The sequence below is a fragment of the Mustela putorius genome, unplaced genomic scaffold (assembly GCF_011764305.1).
Source record: "Mustela putorius furo isolate JIRA1106 unplaced genomic scaffold, ASM1176430v1.1 tig00003845_pilon_pilon_pilon, whole genome shotgun sequence".
Classification (NCBI taxonomy): Eukaryota; Metazoa; Chordata; class Mammalia; order Carnivora; family Mustelidae; genus Mustela; species Mustela putorius.
The window spans coordinates 66184461-66208306 of NW_025421998.1; the positions used below are offsets into that span (position 1 = coordinate 66184461).

Here is a 23846-nt window from a genome sequence, read left to right on the forward strand (position 1 = left end):
TATCTCCATGGCTTCCTACCTTGGAGTGCCTGGCAATCTCAGTCAGAAGGCAAAACACCAGAGCACAACTGATTTAGGCACTCATTTAACAGGTATGTGCTGAGGGCCTTCTGTATGCCTGCCGCTGCTCTAGACACTGGGGCATAGCAGAGGCACAACACACAGTGTCTGCCCTCATGGGGTTTATATATCAGCACAGATAAACAGGAAATAATACAAAAATCAATTTGGAGTATAATAAGCAAGTATTACATTTGGAGGAAAACAAAGGTGCGGGTGGAAATAGGGAGCAAAAGGATGAAATCATTACTTAATACCTGGTGGTGAAGAAAGGGCACTCTGAGCCTAAAGGAAATGAGGGAAGAAATGACAGGACTAACTGGGGAGCAGGTTCTCAGGAGAGGAAACCAAGTACAATGCCTAGAGGCTGGTGGAGACCTTGGATGTTCAAAGTCAGCAGGATGTTGTGGATTGAACTGTGTCCTCCCCAGAATTCATTTGTTGAGGGCCTAAACCTCAGCATCTTGAATATGACTGTACTCGGTGATAAAAGACTTTAGAGGCAACTAAGTTAAAATGAGGTCCTTAGGGAGGTGCTCTAATTCAATACGACTGGTGTCCTTGTAAGAAGAAGCAGAGACATGGGGGATGGAAGGGCATAGCAGGGTGGCCACATGAAGACACAGCCTGGAGGAAGGCGTCTGCCAGCCAAGAGAGGCCAAAAAGAGAAACCAACCCTGATCTCACACTTCCAGCCTCCAGAACTCTGGGAAATAAATTTCTATTGTTTAAGTCAGTCAGTCTGTGGTATTTTGCTATGGCAGCTCTAGGAGACTAATACAACGGAGGTACCTGCGGCTGGAATGAGCAAGGAAAAGATGCACATAAAGACGGAGAGGCAGATTATCATGGAGACTTAGGGGTCATGGCGTGACTCTGGATTTTACACAGAGGGAGATGGGAGCCACTGGAGGATTTTGAACAGAGAGGTGACAAGATGTGAAAAAAGTTTAGAAAGATAGAAAGATTGCTCATGTTTCCTAATATTCTGACTACTGTGTTGAGAACCGACAAGAGGAACAAGGGTGGAAGCAGGAAGAACCAATTAAGAGACTACCACAACATTACAAGAGAAATATTCAATGAATTACATTATTTTTTAAAAGATTTATTTATTTGAGAGATAGAGAGAGAGAGAGTGAGCACATGCATGGAGTGGGGAGAAGGGGGGGGCAGAGAAACAGACTCCCCATTGAGCATGGAGCCCAACGTGGGGCTCAACCTCACCATCCAGAGATCACAACCTAAGCTGAAACTAAGAATCAGATGCTTAACCAGCTAAGCAACCCACGTGACCCAATGGATTAGATTATTATAAGGACAGAAGAGGTGGGAAAATAGGTGGGATTGTATGTATATTTTGTAGATAGAGTCAACAGAATTTATTGATGGAGGTTAACGGCAACCGAGTCTTAATGAAATGAAGAGTAATCCTCTGAGCCAGGGATTTTAGAGTTCCTGGAAGGGTCTTTTGTGGCAACCTATACTCAGTGCCATAAAAATTTTAAACATTAATGTTCTAAGTTGATTTAGCCAAGCTTAACCCCCAAGAAAGTAGATCCTAGGATATTTGTAGTAAAAGAATGACTGAGTACAGGAATTTCCAGCAATGGAACAACACTGCTAGCTATTTTTCAAATTCAAATGTTTTGTTTTGTTTTTTTCCTACTAAGAAAACCGAAGGGATTTCTGGTTCCCTGTCTGACATGTAAAAAGGTTAGAAGTTGTCACTCCCACACTCACAACAAGAAAAAGGGTGAACAAACTGAAAATCAACACCTCTTCTAAGTTCTGTCAGAGAACTGAGGCCACTGGGCAAACTGTCACCCTTAAAACTGGAAAAACAGACAAACACTGAGGATTGCAACTACTGGGAGCAGAAGCCAATGCCAGAGCCTGCTGAGAACGCTCAAAAGATAACTGACATTGCTAGACACAGGATGTTCCCTAAGAGCGAAAACCTCTGAGGGCCCAGCCTTACAGGAGTCTTGCACACTTTCATGAGTTATACCTCTAGGAGCACTGCCATGTTCTCAAGATAAAGGTTAGAGAAAAATCCTCTCTAACTTCAATGGGGGGGGGGGGCTATAAGTAATCATTTTGGACTAAGCCCAGAGCATTCCATTCTCTTTAACAGTGACCTGCGCTCAAGGGAAACTATTTTACCGGAGTCTAAACTAAATAGATGTCACCAGAACCTAACCAACATGATTACAGCCATGTTCAGCCCTCTTGTCTCATCTGAAAGAGGAGAAAGGAACTGAGAAGGACACGTGAAGGCCACAGCACAAGGGCATAGGCTCATTAAAAAGACAAAGAGATCTAATCACAGGACTATAGGACACTTTCCTTCTCCCTATACTTTGCCATCACATCAACAGGGCTCCTCTATAATAACAGAAAATCACAGGTAAAAAAAACTACAAGCCTCAGACCCTATTTTTGAAGGAGTCTGTAGGGAAACACACAGACAACAGATGTGAGAAAAACATACCAGCCTCTGACACCACAAATTTCAGCCTCTGATACCACAGCTACAACAAACCCTAAATTCAGGATAATTCCTACCTAGATAAACATAAAATCTCACATTAAAGGCTTATTTACCTTGGTTCATGTTACCAAATACATTATGTCCAGCTGTCAACAAAAAACTTAAAGAAATGTTAAAAGGCAAAAACACACTCTGAAGAGACAAAGAAAACATCTGAGCCAGAATCAGATATGGTGGAGATTTGGGGCTCCTCAGATCAGGAACTAAAAAGAACCATGATTAATATGCTAACGGCTCTAACAGAAAAAGTAGACAAAAGGCAAGAACAGGTGGGCAAGGTAAGCAGAGATATGGAAACACTAAGAAATAATCAAAAGAAAATGCTAGAAATGAAAAACACTGTAAAAGAAATAAAGAATGTCTTTGTTGGGATCATTAATATACTGGTCAGGGATGAGGAAAGAATCAGTGAGTTAAACATAAGACAAAACAATTTCCTAAGCTGAAAAGAAAAGGAATTTTTTATCCCAAACCCATTCCGGCTATCTTCTTCTACATCAATCTCTTCATCTTTCATTTGGACCATTGCAATGACTTGTTTCTAGTTACAGATACCACCAATTCATTCTCCATACTATTGGTTTGATCTTCCATAAAGGCAAATCAGACCACATCACTCTCTAGCTCAAAATTTCTGCCATTGCTATTGTCTATAGCAGTTTTAGAAATATAGCAGTTTTAGAAGTACACCTTGTGGGGCGCCTGGGTGGCTCAGTGGTTTGGGCTGCTGCCTTTGGCTCGGGTCATGATCTCAGGGTCCTGGGATCGAGCCCCGCATCGGGCTCTCTGCTCCGCAGGAAGCCTGCTTCCCTCTCTCTCTCTCTCTCTGCCTGCCTCTATGCCTACTTGTGATCTCTGTCTGTCAAATAAATAAATAAAATCTTTAAAAAAAAAAAAAAAAGAAGTACACCTTGTATCCAAAGGAAATACTCACTCACACAGAAGGGCAATATGTCAAGTATATAAATGCAGAAATGCTCTATTTAGCAAAGCATGCAACATCTTTCACGATCTGTCTTCTGCCTACCTCTTCAGCAAAAACTCTTAACTTAATCAGCATGGTTCAGTGGCTTTAAAAAAAATTGATAAAAAAAAAAAAACAGAATATCCAAGAATTGTGACCAATTACAAAAGTTGTAACACACATGTGATGAGAATACAAGAAGAAGAAGCAGAGAAAGTAACAAGAAATATTTGATGTAAACATGGCTCAGTGTTCCACAAAATTACTTAAAGACACCAAAGCACAGATCCAGGAAACTCAGAGAAAAAGCAGCAGTATAGATACCAAAAAAATCTACACCTAGGCATATTATGCAAACTGCAGAAAATCAAAGACACAGAAAACCTTGAAAGAAATAAGAGGTAGAGAGAAAATACCTTACCAAAAGAGGAACAAGGATAAGAATTAGATCAGACTTTTCTTCAGAAGTCATAGGATTAGGAAGAGAATGAGTGAAATATTTAAAAATTTTGAATGAAAAAAAAAAAAAAGCATAGAATTCTGGGTCCAAAAAATTTTTCCTTGAGAGATAAGAGAGAAATAAAGACTTTGTCAGACAAATAAAAACATAAGAGAACTTGTCACCAAAAGACCTGTCTTACAAGAAATATTAAAAGAAAAATTTCACAAAGAAAGAAAATGATATAGATCAGAAATATGGATCTTCAAATGGAAAGAAAGGGTATTAGAGAAGAAGTAAAGGAAGGCAAAACAAAATATTCTTAAATTTTTAATTGATCTAACAGAAAACAGTTTGTTCAAAATAATAATACCAATAATGTATTGAGTGATTACTGTCTCTAGATAATTGAGTTGAATAAGGGGAATGAGGGAGGAATTGGGAATAATCTCGTATAAAGCACGTGCACTAGCTGTGAAGTGGTATAACATTATTTCGAACTTAGATTAGTTGTAAATGTATACTGCAAACTCTAGTGCAGCAACTAAAAATTGTTAATAGAAGTATGAATGCTATACCAAAGAAAGAGAGAAATGGAATCAGAAAATGCTCAATTAAAAACAGAGAGGGTAGAAATAAGAGTGAAAAACAAAAGAAAAGAAATACATACACACAAAGGAAAAGGACAACAAATAGATAACAGAAACAAATATGGTAGATATTGATCCAATTATGTCGACAATTGCTTTAAATGTGAATGGCCTAAATATATCAATTAAAAAACAAAGGCTGTCAGAAAATCAAGGCCCAATTACACACTGTCCAGAGAAAACCCACTCTACATATAAAGATACACAGATTATAAAAGTAGAGAGATGGAGAGAGATATATCTTGGTGTAGAGGCCACTTTTAGGCAATAAGCTTGACCAATGGAAACCTGGGTAAGGTAAAAGGGCCCAGAGCAACCACCAAGCTGAATACAAAGAGGCAATGCAAACAGACTTATTAAGTGACCCTCCTTGAAATAGTCACAATTCCTAACTGCCAACTAGAACCAGGCACAGTTCCTAAGATTACCAAAAAAGGGAAAATTCCATACTTTTCCTGTACCTTCTCACTCTGCTCTTTAACTGTGGTCCTTCACCACTGCCTTGTCACAGACAATTTTTCCTTTGCTGTCCTGCCTGCTGCTCCTTTGTGATATGTTCAATAAACTCTGTTGTTCTGCCTTGGGTGAATTCTCTCACCAACTACTCTGCTGGCCCCCACCCAACTGGATCACTCCCATCTGGTGACCCCCATCTGACTGGAGCACCCCCCACTTGGTAACATGAATTAAAACAAAATGACTAACTATATTAATTTCAGATATTCTGAGCAAACTTCAGAGCAAGGAAAATTGTCAGGGGGAAAAGAGAGACATTAGATAATGACAAAGAGTTCAATTGTTCAAAGGACAATAATTTTTAAATACATGCACTAACCACAGAACACTGAATTATGTTAGGCAAAAACTGATAAAAATGTGAGGAAATCGAGGCAAATCTGATTTTATGCTTAGAGACTTGAATATCTATATTTTGGTAATTTATAGATCCAGCAGGCAGATAATCATTAAGTACACAGTTGAAATGAACAGCACCATGAATCAACTCGATCTAATTGATGTGCATAGGATACATTATCCAACAACAGTCAAATACACATTCTTCTTAGACGCACATGGAACATTTACAAGATAAATCATATCCAGGCTATAAGACATATCTTAACAGAAAAAATAGAAATCACAGAAAGTATGCTCTTTGGCAATGGAATTAAACCAGAAATCAATACCCCAAAGGTAGTTGGGAAATCCCAAAATATTTGTGGAGTTTGAACAACACACATCTAAATAACACAAGGCTTAAAGAAAAAGCCTAAATAGTTTTTGAAAATATTTTGAACTAAATGAAAATGAAAATAGAGTTTTTAGAAATGAGTGGGATACAGCAAAGGCAATGCTTACAGGGTAAAAAACAGCATTTGATGCATATATTATAAAACAAAAAAGATGCAAAATCCATAATCTAAGCTTCTACTTTAGGAAACCAGAAAAGAACAAATTAAATCTGCAGTAAGTGGAAGATAGTAGTAATAAGAATAAGTGCCAAAATCAATGAAACAGAAAACTGGAAATCCAGCACAAAAAAAATCTGTGAAGCCAAAAGATCAATTAAATAATAAGATCAATTAAAGTGATAAAGATCAATTAAAATGATAAAATTCTGGGGTGCCTGGGTGGCTCAATGGGTTGAGCCTTTGCCTTCGGCTCAGGTCATGATCCCAGGTCCTGGGATCGAGCCCCACACTGGGCTCTCTGCTCAGCAGGGACGCGTTTCCCTCTCTATCTGCCTACCTCTCTGCCTACTTCTGCCTACTAATGATTTCTCTCTCTGTCAAATAAACTTTAAAAAAAAATCTTTAAAAAAATGATAAAAATCTAGCAAGGCTAGCCAAGAAAAAGTGGGAGAAGATAAATTACCGATGTTGAAAATGAAAGAGGAGCCATCACTACAGACCCAATGATAATAAAAGGTAATAAGGTAATATTATAACAACTCTATGCCCACAAATCTGATAACTTAGATGAAGAAGCCCAATTCCTCAAAATACAGGAGACATAGATAATCTGGATAGGCCTGTATCAATTAAAGGAACTGAATCAATAATTAGTAACCATTCCATGCCCAGATGGTTTTATTGGTGAATTCTACCAAACGTTTAAAAAAAGAAATGATGTCAATTCTCTACAGTCTGTTCCAGAAAACAGAGGCAGAGGAACACTTCCTAATTTGTTTTATGAGGTCAGCATTACTCTAAGCCAAAATCAAAGACATTACAAGAAAGGAAAATTACACACAAACAGATGCAAAATGCTCAACAAAATATTATCAAATAGAACCCAAGAATTATACACTATAATAAAATGGGATTTATTCCAGATATGCAGGGCTGGTTCAACATTCAAAAATCAACTAATGTAATTCATCAAGTAAAGGAAGAAAAATCATACAATAATATTAATGCACATAGAAAAAGCATTTAACAAAATCCAAAGTCCGGTCATGATAAAAACTCTCAGCAAATTAGGAGTAGATGGTGTTATGGGCTCAATTGGGCTAATGAATTGGGATAAATTCATTGACTGAAGTCCTAATTCCTAGTGCCTCAGAATGTGACTTTATTTGGAGACAGGTTAATTATAGAGGTAATTAAGTCAAAATGAGGTCACTACAGTAGGTCCTAATCCAATATGACTTGGGTCCTTCCACAGGGCACAGACACAGACAGAAAGAAGACCACATGAGAACACAGGGAGAAGACAAACATCTACAAACCAGAGAGATCTTAGAAGAAATCAGTCCTGCTGACACCTTGATCTCAGACTTCTGGCCTCCAGAAATGTGAAGGGATATATTTTTGTTGTTTGAGCCACCCAGTCCATTTTCCTTTGTTACAGCAGTCCTAGCAAAATAATGCTGATAGGGAATTTCATGAATTTTTAATAAAAACATCTATAAAACAATCTACAGGTAACGAACATCATACTTTATGCTGGGAAACTTAAGTCTTTCCCCCTAAGATCAGGATCAAGGCAAGATGTTCCTTCTTACCACTCCTCAATATGTTACTGAAAGTCCTAGGTAATGCAATAAGATAAAGACTTGAAAAGTATACATACTGGAGAGGAAGAAATAAAACTGTACAGAGATGACATGATTATCTATCTAGAAAATTCCAAAGACTCAACAAATAACTCCTGGAAGTAATGAGCAATGATAGCAAGGTTGCAGGATATTGGCTTATCAAATGTAACTAAGTGTACACGACTCATGCAAGGTGCTCATGATAGGGGAAACTGTGAGTGGCAGCATGGCAGGAGGATGTATGGGAACCTTCCATATCTCTGCTCAATCTTTCTGTATACTTAAAACTTCTCTAAAAAATAAAGTCTATTATTTAAAAATAACTGGAAAGCCAATGAGGCCTATACCACCTTCCAACTCTAGGCACACAAAAGAGAGAGGATTCCCAGAAAACTTTCCTCCTTAAAAAACATGCAGAAGTGATCTGCAGCTCCTGGAACTTCCGCACTATGACGTGGTGCAGCAATGAGAGCAAAACGGGAAGAAACAACAGCAAATCTCTAGCATGGCAGCTACTGAGTTCTGTCCCGTGAAGGTAGAAAATGTATAATCAAAGAAGAGGATCAAATTATTGATCAATGCAGCAGAAAGGAGGCAGCTGGTCACAGAGCAAGTACTCAATAAATATTTATTTGTTCAGCATAGTGAGATATGAAAATGGACAATGTGGACTGAGAGAGGTCCAGTTTGGAGAAAGAATGGGAAGGTATTATAGAATCTAAGAGATCTCAGGACAGTCATTATCAGCTCAGGGCTTCACCAGTCCTCTAGGGAGGACGTCTGCAGTTTTTACCCTTATAATTCACACTGGGCTTAGGTTTGCAGTGTGTCCACTACACAGAGTTCATTATGTAGCTTGGTTTTATGTAGCTTCATTTTTTTCTCAAGAAGGGCCACATGCACTCCAATGTTCATAGCAGCAATGTCCACAATAGCTAAACTATGGAAAAAGCTGTGATGTCCTTCAACAGATGAATGAGTAAAGAAGATGTGGTCCATATATACAATGGAATATTACACAGCCATCAGAAAGGATGAATACACAACTTTTGCATCAACATGGATGGGACTGGAGGAGATTATGCAGAATGAAATAAGTCAAGCAGAGAAAGTCAATTATCATCTGGTTTCACTTACTTGTGGAACATAAGGAATAACATGGAGGACATTAGGAGAAGGAAAGGAAAAGTGAAGGGGAGGAAATCAGAGGGGGAGGTGAACCATGAGAAACTGTGGACTCGGAGAAACAAACTGAGGGTTTTAGAGGGGAGGGGGTTAGGGGGATGGGTGATGGGTATTAAGGAGGGCATGGATTGCATGGAGCATTGGGTGTTATATGTAAACAATGAATCTTGGAACAGTGCATCAAAAACTAATGATGTATTGTATGGTGACTAACATAACACAATTGAAAAAAATATTCTGAACCTAATACCCAGCCTGGGCTGGTAGCCAAGGAGAAGGAAACAGGTAGTTAGCATGTTTTAGTCCTGCTTCAGATTCCAGAAACTAAATCAAGTACCAAAAGAACTCAGGTGGTGTGAACACAGAGCGTGTACACTGTTATGTCCAGTAGGTCATGTCTGTGAAACCTGCCTGCTTTTGCTCAGATAATGGGTCTTCAAAGACAAAAGCAAGCCCATATTGAACAATGATCTCATCCCAAGGCCTGAAGCATCCCATTCAAATCACTGACTTTGGAAGTCAGAAATTATGCCTTCCAGTGCAATTAGTAAATCTAATCACATATATTCACACTCTCAGGGGGTCCTGACTGGCAGTAACAGCTTGGTTATTCACAATCAATGAAATTAATGCCGCTATTTTTGTAACATGAAAAGGCTACATAAAAACAAGCCTCCGGGCTGTGGACCTTGGTCAAAGAAAGAATAAAAATAAAAGCAAAGTATAAAGTATGTAAATGAATTAATAGAAAAAGAGTCATTTTAAAGTCCCAGCAAGGCTATGCCTTGGGGTCCTTGTTATTCCAAATTGATTCTGTGCTCCAGATCACCTAGAAGGAAAACGTCGTTCAAATAAAAAAGGTTCCTTTACACGAAACTGTGTGTTTAACTGGCAACATATAATTTCATTTAAAAAAAAATTAGGAGCAATTGCCGCTAAAGCCATCTCAGGGACAAGGGGAGGGGAGGATCTGTCAGCACTGTGAGAACAAAAAATGATGTGCCACCAAGCTTTATTCCAATCATTTGCTTCATAGTTAAGTTTAATTACACATTACACACTGTCCTGTAATTATGCCGCTTGGGAAACTGCCAATTTCCCCCTCGAAATGTTAAAAGTTCCTTAATTTATTTTAAAACTCAGCACTGCCTCCATCAGCACCCTGCCTTAGTTCATGTAAGATCCTTGGTTCCTGCTTCCTTGAAATGCCAGCTAGTGGGCAGCAAGGGACCCACTGCATGGTCTGACATCGTGTGGAAGGCTGACCATGCTTGGAGCCCCAGGAACACCGGTCCGGTGTACTTATAATAAGATCTGATGACATTTCTTCCTTAAAGTTTACAACCGGAGAATTTGAGAAGCATGCCTATTCCTTTTGCCTGCCCTCAGGAGGCTGAAATTTAGACGCTTTATTCTTAGTGAGAGAGAGACGAAGCATTAGGCAAGCACAACTTTATGGACGAGGAAAGGGAAAAGGCAAAGAAAAGGGCTTGAGCACCTACTGCCTGCTGATAATGTATCTAGAACTTCACAGAGGTCGCTGTAGACCACTGGCATTGGTGATTGCTAACTCAAGTCCCTCAGATACAAGGCAGGTAACAAGAATGCATGAAGCAGCCAGACAGACTGTAATAGAGAGTTCTGGGGCTCATGGTAATTTGAAGAGGGGATGCGTGCCCTGCCTAAAGGCAATTCAAATTCTCTTCCCTTTAAAAATACTAAACAAACCCAACCACAGACTCATTTGAACTGCAGCTGCGACACCCCCCTCCCCCATATGAATCTACAAACCCCTAAAAGCCACTGGAAGCCGAGTACTTGGCTTTAAATTCAGCTTTGGCACTTCCTCAGCTGTGTGACTCTGGGCAAGCCACCTAACTTCTCTGTGTGACAGTTTCCTCATCTGTAAAATAGAAATAACAACACTGCTGATGTCATAGGGGTGTTGTAAAAGATTAATATATGTGCTTAGCATAGTGGTTACCTCGTGGCAAGCTCTGTGTTTGCTATGACAAGTATGTTTACGCCCTCGGACACAGGAGAGAGAAATCAAAAAGAGTTTTGCCAAAACGGCTTTGAACTTGAAGCAGGCCTCATCAAACAGAGATCTGTGTACTGGAAGAAGAGGGTACAAGGGTCACCTTATCTTCCCATCCCTGGGAGCACTGCATGGAAGATTACAAATAATGTGTGTTAAGCAGTCAAAATGAGGCAAAGGCTTAAAAGATGATAGCTTTTCTCATCCTAGGTCATCTCAGAGCATTTTCTTTTCAGTGCTGCCTCCAGACCTAGGCCTCCACAACTCAGTGGTGAGTTAGGGTCTAAGCCAGTATTTCTCTCAACTATTTTTTAGAAGTGTTGTTTACTATGTATGCATCATGAGAAGGAAGACTCCATTTAAAGGTTCTGAAATAGTATAAACACACTTTAAATTTTTCATCTGTTAAAAAAAAAATGTGAAATGGATAAAAATAGTGGAAGAAGCTTGAGAAAACAATTCTTAGGTACAAATATCCATCTTTTCCCATAATTGAATTTACTTCATGTATTATAAATATTTCTGCTCTGATTTGGTATAACATTTGAAACATACATGTGCCCTGGTTCACAGCTGCCTGAAACCATTATAATTCATCTTATTTTTAAAGGGATTTCTATTTTTCCCCACTTGGGAAAACCACTAACGTCCAGCATCGTCACCCAGGGTGCAAAACTATTCCAATTAGATGAAATGTTCATCATAAATTAGGAGGCAAAAATTGCAGGCTGCGTGAAAAACAAGTAGTTTCCAGTGTTTACTCTTAATTTTGTTACTAGAAACCTCAAGATTTCAGAAATACTATACAAGTTGCGTAACAGCTTCATTAAGAAAACATTTTATTTATGACAAATATTATACCAAAGAAAACATACAAGAGGGGTCAGGTTTATTCTAGTCCCCATTGACCCAACACCAGAATATTTCTCTAAGAAGTAGTGCCATTCCTTAAAATTAAGTCACTGGTTAAGAAAGTGAGTCCTAAGTGACTCGATGGAGTTAAACAGTATGATAATTTATAAAATGGTGAAACATATACCTGCTCAAAATATTGTGGGAAACGGCAAAGAACTATCAAGTAAAGGTTTTGTGACTTGGTAGATTTGCCCAGGATAGGTCACATCTAAAAATCCAGAAGGAAACAAGAAAAATCCCAAGGCGGAGAAAAACAAACAAACAAACAAGCAAATTAAAAAAAAAAAAAAAAAAAAAACCCTCGACAAAACAAGCTCTACTCTCTTCTTTTGCCTGCTGTTCTAATTTCTGCTATTTACCAACTAGACCCCGCTCTTCTTGTGGACCACCAGATCCACTGTGCGTGTCACCAGCCTGACAGATGCGAGGTGTTTGATAATATTTCCTGAGTGGGTCAGTGAATGAATAAACGTGCATGTTAAAGGAATTCCTCTTCCTTTAGTTAGATGCTTTTCAGCATCTAAGAAGATGGGCTGTTTTCCTTTTCTGTGTGAATTTTTTTTCCACGGAAAAAGATGTAAGCAATAACAGAAATATCTCATTTGCATGCATTTGGCTTTTATTGTTGCACATTTAAGTAGCTTATCTGACGTCTTTAGGGCCTGGGATTAATGCACAGCACGCTTCTGTCTGGCTGCAATGCCAAGGGGGAGACAGATGACTGACAATAGGTTCTGAAGCTCCCCTCATCTTCCAAATGTCACTTCTCATGTCACTAGTCTGAAACTTACAACCACATCGGAAATCTGGAAAGCTCTGCAATGATACCTTTGCCAGGCTCATTTATTCTTTTAAATAACATCATTTGAGTCTCAGGCACATATTCGGTAATATGGTAACGTAGAGGAAAAAGGCAGCCTAGGTTTTCAGAGGATTTACAATTTAATAGAGACAATGTGACACAGTTTAAAAAGTCTGTAGTTAAATGGAAAGAGAAGGGACCACCTCTCTTACTTTAGGAATGACTTCCTGATGAGGCTAGATTTAGGAAGACGGTAAGTAAATACCAACACTTCCTTGATGGCATCATCAATCTAATCATGTGTCTTGGACTCTGTCCTCTTTCCCTCCATTTCAAGAACAGCACTGTTATGTTCACCACACTCCAAGCCCAGAGACAGGAAGCCGGAGACTGACTGGAAGGAGGCTAAGATGGGAAGGCCAAAGACCTAAGTTCAGGCTCTGCTTGTCTACTAGCTGTTTGACCTCATGGAACTCTCTACACCTCTCCAGATCCCAGTTCCTGAGTCTACAAAATGGTGATGACAGTGCTTCTCTCAAGGATTTTCTTCAAGTCTGAGCTAACTTATGCAACATGTCTCTTATGCTGCCCAACCTCCTCTAGGTACACATTTTCTCGGATCAAACATGGGATAACAAATGGGACCATAAAGACTGAACTGCATCCTGAAGCCACTCTTTCTTTTAGTTGGAACATGTCTTAAGTATTTTTATGATCCTCCTTCTTCCTCAGACCTGGCTACCGTGCGTTTTGGAGACCAGAGATTTCCACGTTATTACTTCCTGCTTTGTGGCTCAATCCTGACTCCCACAACAGCCAGCATGACTCTTGAACCAAATGTAAAACCAAGTCATTTTGGGTTTTTCGGCAGCTCCCAATGAATAATTAAATACAACAAGAATACACGTTATTAGTCCAAAGGCTTTATTTCCAGTGGAGTCGCTAATCTTCTTTTTTCCAATGTATTAAAGAGTTGCCACTCCAGGGAGGGGAAAAAGAGCAAAACAAAAAAAGCAAACAAAAACAAAACATGTAACACGCTCAGCTCTGTACCATTATCCTGCCTGTAAAATAATGACAGCAGGCTCAAGGGAACGAGCCAAGTGCCACCCTCCACCTCTCACAGAGAGAGCTTTGGTGGGGAGAGCTGCGGAGTAAAGCATTTCCAGAAAAAATGAAAGCAATTATGCCCAGAGTAAATAAGACCCAGAAGTCTCAAATCATGCTATGCCTCCAGATTTTACTCCAGGCATAGTGGGATGCTCAGATTTGCAATTCTTCCTCGTGTTCTGGGCCTGTCCATGTGTGGGGTAATTCAATTACATCCAGTGCTTTCATGACTACCCAGTTACAGAGTACATTTAAATAACACATAAGAAAAGGCTGCTGGTTAATAAACTCATGTTGCAAAAAATATATACCTTTATGTAGTTGTTAAAAGGGAAAATGATAGGAATTAATACTTGGCAAGAGGTCATTTAAATAAAAACTAAAGAAAGTCTGTAATCAATTAACAAGAAATTATTTAAATCTATGATATGCCAGGGACCACAAGAGGGAGGCTTATGGGCCAGGGGTAGTTCCCAAAGGGTTCTGAACTCTGTTTAGAAAGATCATCCTAGAAGCTGGCATGGAAGGTGGCTAGGAAGATACTAGACTTCAACAGGAAGGCCAGTAAGACAAAACAGCAATAATCTACATGAACAGATTAAAGGTAATGATCAAGGTTAAGGACATAGAATTTACCAAATGTGGGGTTTACCTGGGTTTGAACTCTGCTGCTCACATCTCACCGCCTACTAGACATGTACATCCACTGGACAGATGTCCCACGTGCATATAAGGCTGTGGATGTTGCCAAATGTCCAGCCCCTTACAGACACACACTTTGTCTCATTAATGACATGACCATCCTTGTATTCACTCAAGCCAGTCGTCTCCCTCTTCCTCAGAGAGAGCCCAGTTTATTTCAGTTCCAAGATAATCCACTCAAACTGCTTCTCCCCAGTGCCCTAAACACTACCTTAGTTCCATTTCCCCTTACATTCCCCAATTTTTATTTTTGTCTCATCTTGATTTTTCACATTTGTTTTCTGGCAGGAAAGTGATTTTTCTAAAATTAACTCCCATCATCTTTACTTAAGCACTTCCAAAATTCTTCAATGCCTTGAGGTTAAAGTCCAAATAAACACCTTCCCAGGGCCTCTAGGGTCTGTAATGAACCAACCCACATCTGCCTCAAGCCAAGATCATATTCAGCACTCCCCGTTTTAGCCACACTATACTATTTTTGGTTCCCTAAAAAAAGGCAACACACCTTTATACACTTGTTTGCATGTCTCCCTCCACCTGGATTACTCTCCCCTTTCCTTCACCTGATTGTCTAGCATTATCCAGTAGGTCTTACTGTAGATGCCACTTCCCCCAGGAAATTTTCCAGACCTGACTCTCCCTTGTGTCCCCAGTGTCTTCCCTGTGCCACCACCACCCAATCAAAATACATTCCAAGTGGCTTGGAAAGTGCCTGGTATTTATCTCTTCACCCCGCCTTTCCATCTCCAGACAGTAAACTCCTCAAGAACAGGACTCAGGAGGACTTGATCCTTGGGGAATCGCCATCACCTAGCTCCCTGCTGGGCATCTGATAGTGACTCAGAAAACATGTGCAGCCTGAGGCACTGAGAAGAGACAAGGTCTATAGTGGAGTCCTTGGGATGGTGTGCATTAGAAGGACAGGCAGAAGGAGAGAAAGCCCCCAGAGAGACTAAGAGGAATGGACAAAAAGAGAACCAAGACAGATAGGACTGGCTTCAGGCAAAACAAAACAAAATAAAACAAAACAAAAAAACAAACAAAACAAAACAAAACAAACTGGTCAGTGGCAAACAGTATCCAGTGTCAATGGAAAGGCAGTTGAGACAAAGGTGGGAAGGGGGTGGGGGGTAGGCGGGGTGCGGTTCTCCATTTGGCGGGAGAACAGCTTCTGGAAAGTGATGAGTGGAAGCCTTGGTACGGGGTATTGAAAAGTGAGTGGCAGATTAATGAACATAGGGCAAGAAGACAATTCAGAAAAGTACAAATACACGGTGTTTGAAGGAAGAGGAGAGCTGGAAGGGGGTGTCGGGGCGAAGAGGAAACATCTGTGTGTGCGCCTGTGTGCAGGTGTATACGTGTGAGTTACAATTCCTTTTAAAGATCTCAACTGTACTGTGACTGGCAAAGTGACGGGTGAGACCATATTCAGGTACAGAATAAGCGTTTATTGAATTAAAGATATAAGTAACAAATGAATAACTACATTCAGGCAGGAAATTTATCTGGTCAAAAACAAAGCAAATTTCATCAATATAAGCTTATTCTAAAAAGGAACCCAACTTTACGTTTCAGAAGAGACCACTCAGCTCATAGTTCAAAATTTAATTAGCTGTCTGAGACGACGGTTTCCACCGCCTGTAGCATTTCACTATTACTGGGATAACTGTTTCCAGAGTCATCCCGAAACTTCCTTGCAGAAGGCCTCAGACTTTATATGTGGTCCCCTAACCCCAATTGTTCATGTAAATAGCTTTGGCTTTCCATCCAGGAGTTAATGCCCTAAAGTCAGAAGGGACACAGAAAACATCAGGAAACTGACACTTTTGAGAAAATAACAGACATTTCAGTAATAGGCGCAGAGATATAGATAGGCTCACATATAGATACTATCTAATCAGCAAAGAAAAGGGCATGTGAATAAAAATAATAAAAAAGAAAAGGGCAGGTGGACAAAAAGGGCCACATTTTTCTTTACAAATAGTTTTTTTTTAAGATGTTATTTGTTTATTTATTTCTGAGAGAGAGAGAGAGAGAGAACGAACAAACAGGAAGAGTCAGAGAGAGAAGCAGGCTCCCTGCTGAGCAAGGAACCCAATGCGGGACCCGATCCCAGGACGCTGGGATCATGACCTGAGCAGAAGGCAGCAGCTTAACCAACTGAGCCACCCAGGTGTCCCTACAAATAGTTTTATTTTTTTCAAGTTTCTATCAGATGTCAAGCTCTTTCAGGTGGTCATGTATTAAATTTGCTTATGACAGTTTGGAGAATGCATTAAGGAAAATGGGTTCTAAACGTTAAATTACTTTTCATGAGACATATGCTTCTTATGCAATTAACAATACATTCAGCATCAATAAGCTCTAATTTTGGAAACCTTCATCCACAGACATTAATCAGTTAATGCTAAATTCAATTTCTATTTGGCTTCTTCTTTTCACACTCAACCCTCCAAGGCTATATGATAAGGTATCTCAACAATATTAATTTACTTACTTTGAGAGCAGATTATATTCTTAGAAAAAAAAATCTGTGCAATAAATATACGTGCATATAAGCCAAATTAAACTCTCATGAAAAAATAATTTTCTTATGAAAGACTGCATTTCTGACCAAGCACCTGATCCCCAACTGTCTGCTGGAATGCATAAAATCCTTTACGTAATCAAATTATAAATAACAGTTCAGTATAAATCAAAGCTTGTCAAACCGCATATATAGAAAAACACATAAAGTTAAAATATAGTGCCTACAGGGAACTCAGAAATCTGGCATGACTTTTTTCAAGGGGGCCGCTGCTGGGTAGAACAATCTTTCACGTGCAGAGTGTCCCATAATTCTAGGCTTTGGCCAGCAGTACCCCACTGGCATGGCAACAACAAAACCTACCCACACATTTCCAAATGCCTCCTAGGGAAGTACTGCTTCCTTGTTTGGAGAGGAAACTTTAGCCTAGACAAAAGAAGCTGCTCACATTTACATCACTAGACCACAATGGTGCCAGGTCTTGAACCCCGGTCTCCAGAAAGCCAGTGCCGCCAAGGGGGATCTAACAGAGAACGTCAGTGTAATAGACTCATCTTCAAGTCTGAGCCTTACTCTTGCTGCATTAGGCAATTCATTCATCAAGTATTTTCTAAGCTGAGGGCTAGTCATTTCAACCACTCACAATTCCCTTGTCCATTTATTCATATCCTCCTCCATCTCAATCTTGGATGATATACCTCAACCCTACTGAATCTGGGCCCCTTTCCTTGAAGACAAGGTAGGAGTCAGCACAAATCCAGGGCCTCCATTGGAGCAGCCCTATGTCACCATCCCTAGGCTCCTGGGAGTTCACACTTGGTCCTTCCCACACCTGTCTTGCCCACTCAGCAGGGGGCGCCTTCCTTCTGGTTTCCTTCTGCCCCGCCCACAAAGGAGTCTGTCCCTCTCTCCAGAGTGAGAGTTTCACTAGTTTGCTACAAATTAGGAGAAAAGGCATTTCTCTTTCCTCCTCATTTCTCCCATTCTTCTCTTTGTGTTTATCTTATCATGTCTCTGGCATTGGACTGAACAGAAGGAGAACCAGAGAGAACCCTGTCTCTTTTCTACCAAGTGGAATAAGCCTCAGGGGTCTCCACTAACGCTGGGATTGTGCAGGTTTGGGGTGGATAGTTCATCCTCCTTCCTTGTTATTTAAGTCTGAGAGTTTTTGTCATAATCCATTATTCAACTACAGATAAGACATTTTCTGGTATCTGTTGTGTTTTTTTTAATGTCATCACATGAGAAAATTTAAGTCAAAAATCTTGATTTCAAGTGTCCCTCTTGATTTAATTTTGACATTTATTTTACAGAATGGGGAAAGTCACAACTCTGGAGCCATTCATCTCAGAATAATCCATCCATGTCTGCAAGTTAGAAATTCAAATTCAGTAGGAAACCTACACCAGCTTCGAGACACTTCATGCTTACCCGGATGTAGGCATCCTGGTGGTGCTTGGCGAAGTACAGCATGTTGTCCAGGGCTAACATCCCAGGAGGCGTCTGGGTGAAGTCCATGGCGGGGTTGACATGATTCTGTGAGGAAAACAAAATGTTTGATCAGGTTAATTCTCTCTCCAGCTCCAAATAATCAAGGAGCATGAATTTCTCTGTTCGTGTGAATCTTCTGGGGTGGGGGCTTCTTTCTACAGGTGAAGATTTCCTATCCAGGGTTAGGAAACTCAGCTGAAGAGTGAAATATAGGATTATTCATGGACAAAGGGCCCTGTAGGGAAAAGAAAATAATGTAAAAACTGCCCTTCAGGGATCTGTGCGGTTGGTGGAACCAACAGCATTTGGGGCCACATCTCTGGCATTCAGCCTTCTGCACTTTCCTCATCCTCAAGGGTCAGGGCTAAGTACAGCTGGACCCACCCATGTACTTCATGACCTGTCCAGGCTTACACCATCTGCAGGCCTCCGAGGCAGACACTTGATACAATTCAGGAGTCTACACGGTCCTGACATCAGGCTGCTACCAGGCAGTGTTCTGGCTTTGGGGTCACTACACACAGGGCCGAAAGCCACAGAGACAAAGTAATAGCTACAAACAAGCCCAGCAGATTCTCCATATGTTCAGGATCATTCATTAAAACCACAAGATGGCTGCTCAGAGCTGCAAACCAGTCTCCCTCCATCATTAATCATTAAAAATGATCACCAAGATCTGTCCCGAAAATTCAGATCTAAATGGTAAATGATTTAAGGAGAGTCTTTTTGGTTTTTTTTTTTTGTTGTTGTTGCTGTTAAAGAGATGAAAAAGAAACGTTAAAGAGATAATAAAGAAAACTGCTTTTGCCTCATAACCCAGGTAATTTGTATGCAACTACATTATTTTTGTTTTGTTCCTGAATATGTCTTAATAAAAAGGCTGAATCTCTGATTTACCAGGGAAATTTGGGTTCACTGCAATTTTTCTAATTCAAGTACAGGGAGGCCTTCTTGTCCACTTGTTCAAGGTTCAAACGACTGACACTTTTCTACATTACTGAAGAGTACTTAAACTGTCTTTTCCATTCTGCTTTGAAAAAGAAATTATGAGATAATAAAGGACATCTAAAATTATAGGACTAACTGGCCCATTTCAGTTTCGAGAGCTTCTCTGTCCATATCTCTATATCAAGTTGGGTCAGTGCAGTGACTTCAATATTTTATTTTAGCATTTTATTCTGATTAATTTAAGATGTTGGAAAGATTTAGGGCACCTGGGTGGCTCAGTCAGTTAAGCGTCTGCCTTTGGCTCCAGTCATGACCCTGGGATCCTGGGATCAGGCCCTGTATAGGGCTCCCTGCTCAGCAGGGGAGACTGCTGCTCCCTCTGCCTGTGGGTCCCCATGCTTGTGCGCTCTCGCTCTCTCTCTCAAATAAATAAATAAGATCTTTTAAAAAAAGATGTTGGCAAGATCTTTTTCCTAACCCAAGATAGGATAAGAAAGATATATCTCCTAAAATAAATCTAATTATAACATAAATGAAAACCACTGGGCAGATCAAATGTAGTGGGGTTCAGCCTTCATCTGATACTCACTGGAGTAAGAGGGTCAGGCTTGTATTCAAGAACAAGGGGATCAAAAGGCTGGAAATAAATGACCAGAGATTCTGTCTGAAAAGTTAACTTGTAAAGAAAGGTTTCAGGACCGCTTTAGTTCTTTAGAAGAGAAGAGTGGAATTCCTCCATTATACCTAAATTTATTATTTTGTCTTTGATATGTTACATTTTAACATTTTAAAGTCACATTTTACAAGTTGGTATTTGCTGAGTACGTCCTGAGGGCCGGCACGAGCTGGTGCTTTACACGCATTCTATAATAATAACATTATTGCTATTGTCCCTGCTTTTATGGATGGGAAACTGCCACTCGGATGAGACAAGCAGCTCGCCTGGGGCCTCCCAGCTTGGATTTGGCAGAGCAGGCAATGGCTTGTTTGGACAATATGTCTCAGCATGCTTTTGTTCCTACTTTGTTCCCTACCCCTGGCTTATAAGTCGAATGCATTTATTTTGGTACTGCTAGCACGCAGACTTCACATAGCCTAAGAAAAGTGTATTTGAGAAAAATCCAGTCTAATCAATATTAGCTGCTCCGAACACAGCCCAGCCAACAAAGGAGAGTGTGCCAGATGTAAGCGAGAAAAAACATGACATTTACTTCAGACCTATTTCTAGCATTGGCCTGAGTCCATTCCCAAAATAGACACACCAAAAGGAAATCAAATGACAAAAATTAGTTCCTCCGAATCCAGTTTGAATAACCCCGCAGGGTTCTGTCAGGCAAGCTGACCAGGCAGCAGGTCCCCATGGCTCAAGAGTCATCTGTCTTGCACCCACTGGGATCCCGGGATCCAAGCGGAACCTCTTATCAGTCATCCCCCTCCTTGGGCACACACGGAGGGTATCAAACAGGGCGCTGCTGCTCTCAAGGAGGTCTCACAGTTAAGGAATCATGTGATTTATTTTTAGGATTCTTTTAAAGAGACAGACAGCTCTTTGGCAAATAGTCCCAATACAATAAGGCCTGCTCCTCATCAGGCATCAGTGCTTTGCATAAGCCAGCGCTTAATCCTCATAAAACTCCCACTACGTAGGTTCTGTTATTATCTTGCTCCAAAAGACAAGGAACCGGGCTGGCGGCTGGGGAGCCTGCCCAGAGCTGCAGAGTCAGGATGAGGCAGAGCCCGAATCTGAACTCAGAGCTTGGGCTTTTGACCAGCATTTCAGTGCTGAGTCACTGGTCACCTGGACACTGCTGGGAATTTCCCGAAGAGGACCAAGGCAGGCCCTCGTCAGCTGTGGTTCTGCTCAACCAACGTCATCTGCTCCGGCAACGTGGACCTGCGATCCGTCCCTTTTAATAAAAGCTGTAATTGCTCCATCTCCCAGACATAACAGACCCAAGGCGCTCTCGTGTTCAATAAACCATGCCCTATTGTCTCCAACAAACAGGCTCTCACTGAACAGAAGCCAATTAGAAAATGGTCTTTGATTTCCTATGACTTGTCTTAAATTATAAAGCATCACTGCTTTTTAGATGAAAAAAAAATTATTTTGTATTTGTGGGGGAACTCTCTCCCTCTCCCTCTCTTTGAAATTCAGGTATCATGTCCCCAGTCTCCCTCTCCTTAAAATGCTTGCTCCCTTTTTCTCTTTTGATTTTAATAGCCAGTGAAACGATTTTACAACCGCAGATTTCGATAATGAAAAAAAGTATACGAATTACATGCCAAAACATTTGAAAGCTTTCTATACTGTGACAAAAATACTCTGAGAATCCAGCAAGGCCAACAGCTTCCCTACTCCTTTCTTATTTATGAGATGCTCTGGATACAGATTTATTTTCTTTTCTTGTTCCATGTTATTTTTTTTCCACCTGTCTTGAAATGGAAGCTGCAAGAGCTTTGATAAATAGCTTAAAATTTCCCCTTGTTTTACTGCAAAGCCTGTGTACCCCTGCACATCCTTCTGAGATGCCATTTGTTAGTGCCCGTAGAAGCGCCACTCCGTGAATCACATCAGACAGCTCTGGGCCCCCAGAGAAGGGGGTAGAGTCTGCCTCCCCTTCCAAAGCACCGGGCTTTATCACTTTGGGAAAAATGGTACCAAGCCATTGAAAAAAGTACAGTTTATTTTCTACTGAACATTCGGGGGGCGGGGTTGGGTATAGAGTTCCCAGAGCTCTGTTTCTCTTCTGTTGCCCACATGCTAGCTTTTTAGCTGAGTTACTTCAATCACACATCCAAGGAAAGATTCAAGGCCTGAGAGGGAGAACGTTACAACCTGTTCCAGGCCATACACCAAGGCCACTGGACAGCTGGAATGGCCTTCAGACATTAGCTAGGCTGGCAGCCTTACTTAATAGATGAGAAAACAGTACACTGGTAGAGAGCGATGATGCTCGAACCGGAGCAGCCATCTAAATCTCCCAGAGTGCTTGTTAAAACACCATGTCCTGGTCTCACCCCATAGTCTCTGATTCAGAAAGGTTGTAATGGCTCTGAGACCCTGAATCTCCAACTAATTCCCAAGTGATGTTGATGCTGCTGGATGGGGACCATACTTGGGGCCCCACTGGTGGCTGAAAGGCTCATTTCAAATAACACAAGCAATAGCAGAATAAGATCTAGAATCCAGACCCACTGCTTCCTCAAATCCCGTGCCACTTCTGCTAAAGCACACTGTGAATCCACGGGTTCCAATGTACAAATGCATTTTAAATATATTCACTGTTTGTCTGATTTGGGCTTTGGGCTTCTCATTGAGAAAACAGACTCCTTGGTACAGGAAAAAAAAAAGTAAGTTTAATTTAGAACCCTCTCACTTCTTCTATTTCTCAAATTTCTGACTAAAATAAGATGTACTAATACCTCTACTACACTCCTCAGGGAAAGTAGGAAACTGTCATCAGTCAATATTTTCTACTCCTGAATGCTTCCTGGTTAGGAAAACAGGGCCAGCACTAGCCTGAATGATTTTTAAATGATCTGTGTTTTTCAATTACCAATGCCATGCTAGTCCTTCATTAGTGTGGTTAATAAAGAGATGATTACAATAATGCTTGCCAGATGGCATATTGTAGGGAAAGCCTTTGAGAATTTAGGAGTTAATATTTGTGCTATACGAGTGTCTACATTTGCTGCACAAATATAGCATTAAAAGCAACCTTTAAAACAAATCACATTGAGTGAATATTCAGTCCATGGAAAGCCCTCTCAAGGATATTTCATGAGGCTGGTTGTTTAAGGTCAGGTTCTCCAAGGGGAGGCAGTGTTCAGTTGGTACAATAGACCACTTGGGAGCTCTGTCAAACTACACATACCTCCCACTCCTCACCTCCCATCCAGGAAAAAGGACTCCATGAGCATTTCAACAGGCTCCTTTGAAGTGTAGTTATCAACCTTGGATGCACCTGAAAATCGCTTCGGGAGCTTTGAAAAAATCCTGAGGTCCAGGCTGTACCCCAAATCTGCTCAATGAGAAACTGTGGGTGGGAACCAAGCAACTAAACTTTCAAAGCTCCCCAGATGATCCCATGTCTAACCATAGTTGAGAACATGTTCCTAAATCAGTGGGTCTCAAATCTCAAGAATGATCAGAATCTCCTAGGGGCTCTGTTCCAAGAGATCATTGCCCCTTCCCCACTCTGGTTCTGATTCAGTAGATCTGGAGGCCTGAGAATGTGCATTCCTATAAGTTCCCGGGTGCTGCTGATGGTTGCTGGGCCATACTTTGAGAACCAATGCTCTAATGCCACAGTAACCCAAAGCGAGAGTACGTTAGGGACTTACATCACCAGCCAATGGAGTTGGAACCTTGATTCCCTGTACAAGGGTTTGGTTATGCAGTAACTCTTAATTGAAATGCC

At 40.7% G+C, this 23846-nt stretch overlaps 1 protein-coding gene across 11 annotated transcripts in view; it reads right to left on the reverse strand.

Moving 5' to 3' along the window:
• The window catches only part of ELMO1 (engulfment and cell motility 1), a 520745-nt gene that overhangs the window by 248425 nt on the left and 248474 nt on the right, over positions 1–23846 (reverse strand). For all 11 annotated transcript variants that reach the window (XM_004741958.3, XM_004741959.3, XM_045089495.1 and 8 more), the window contains one exon: positions 18418–18522. In XM_004741958.3, the coding sequence (XP_004742015.1) occupies positions 18418–18522 (105 nt within the window). The remainder of the gene's footprint in view (positions 1–18417; positions 18523–23846) is intronic.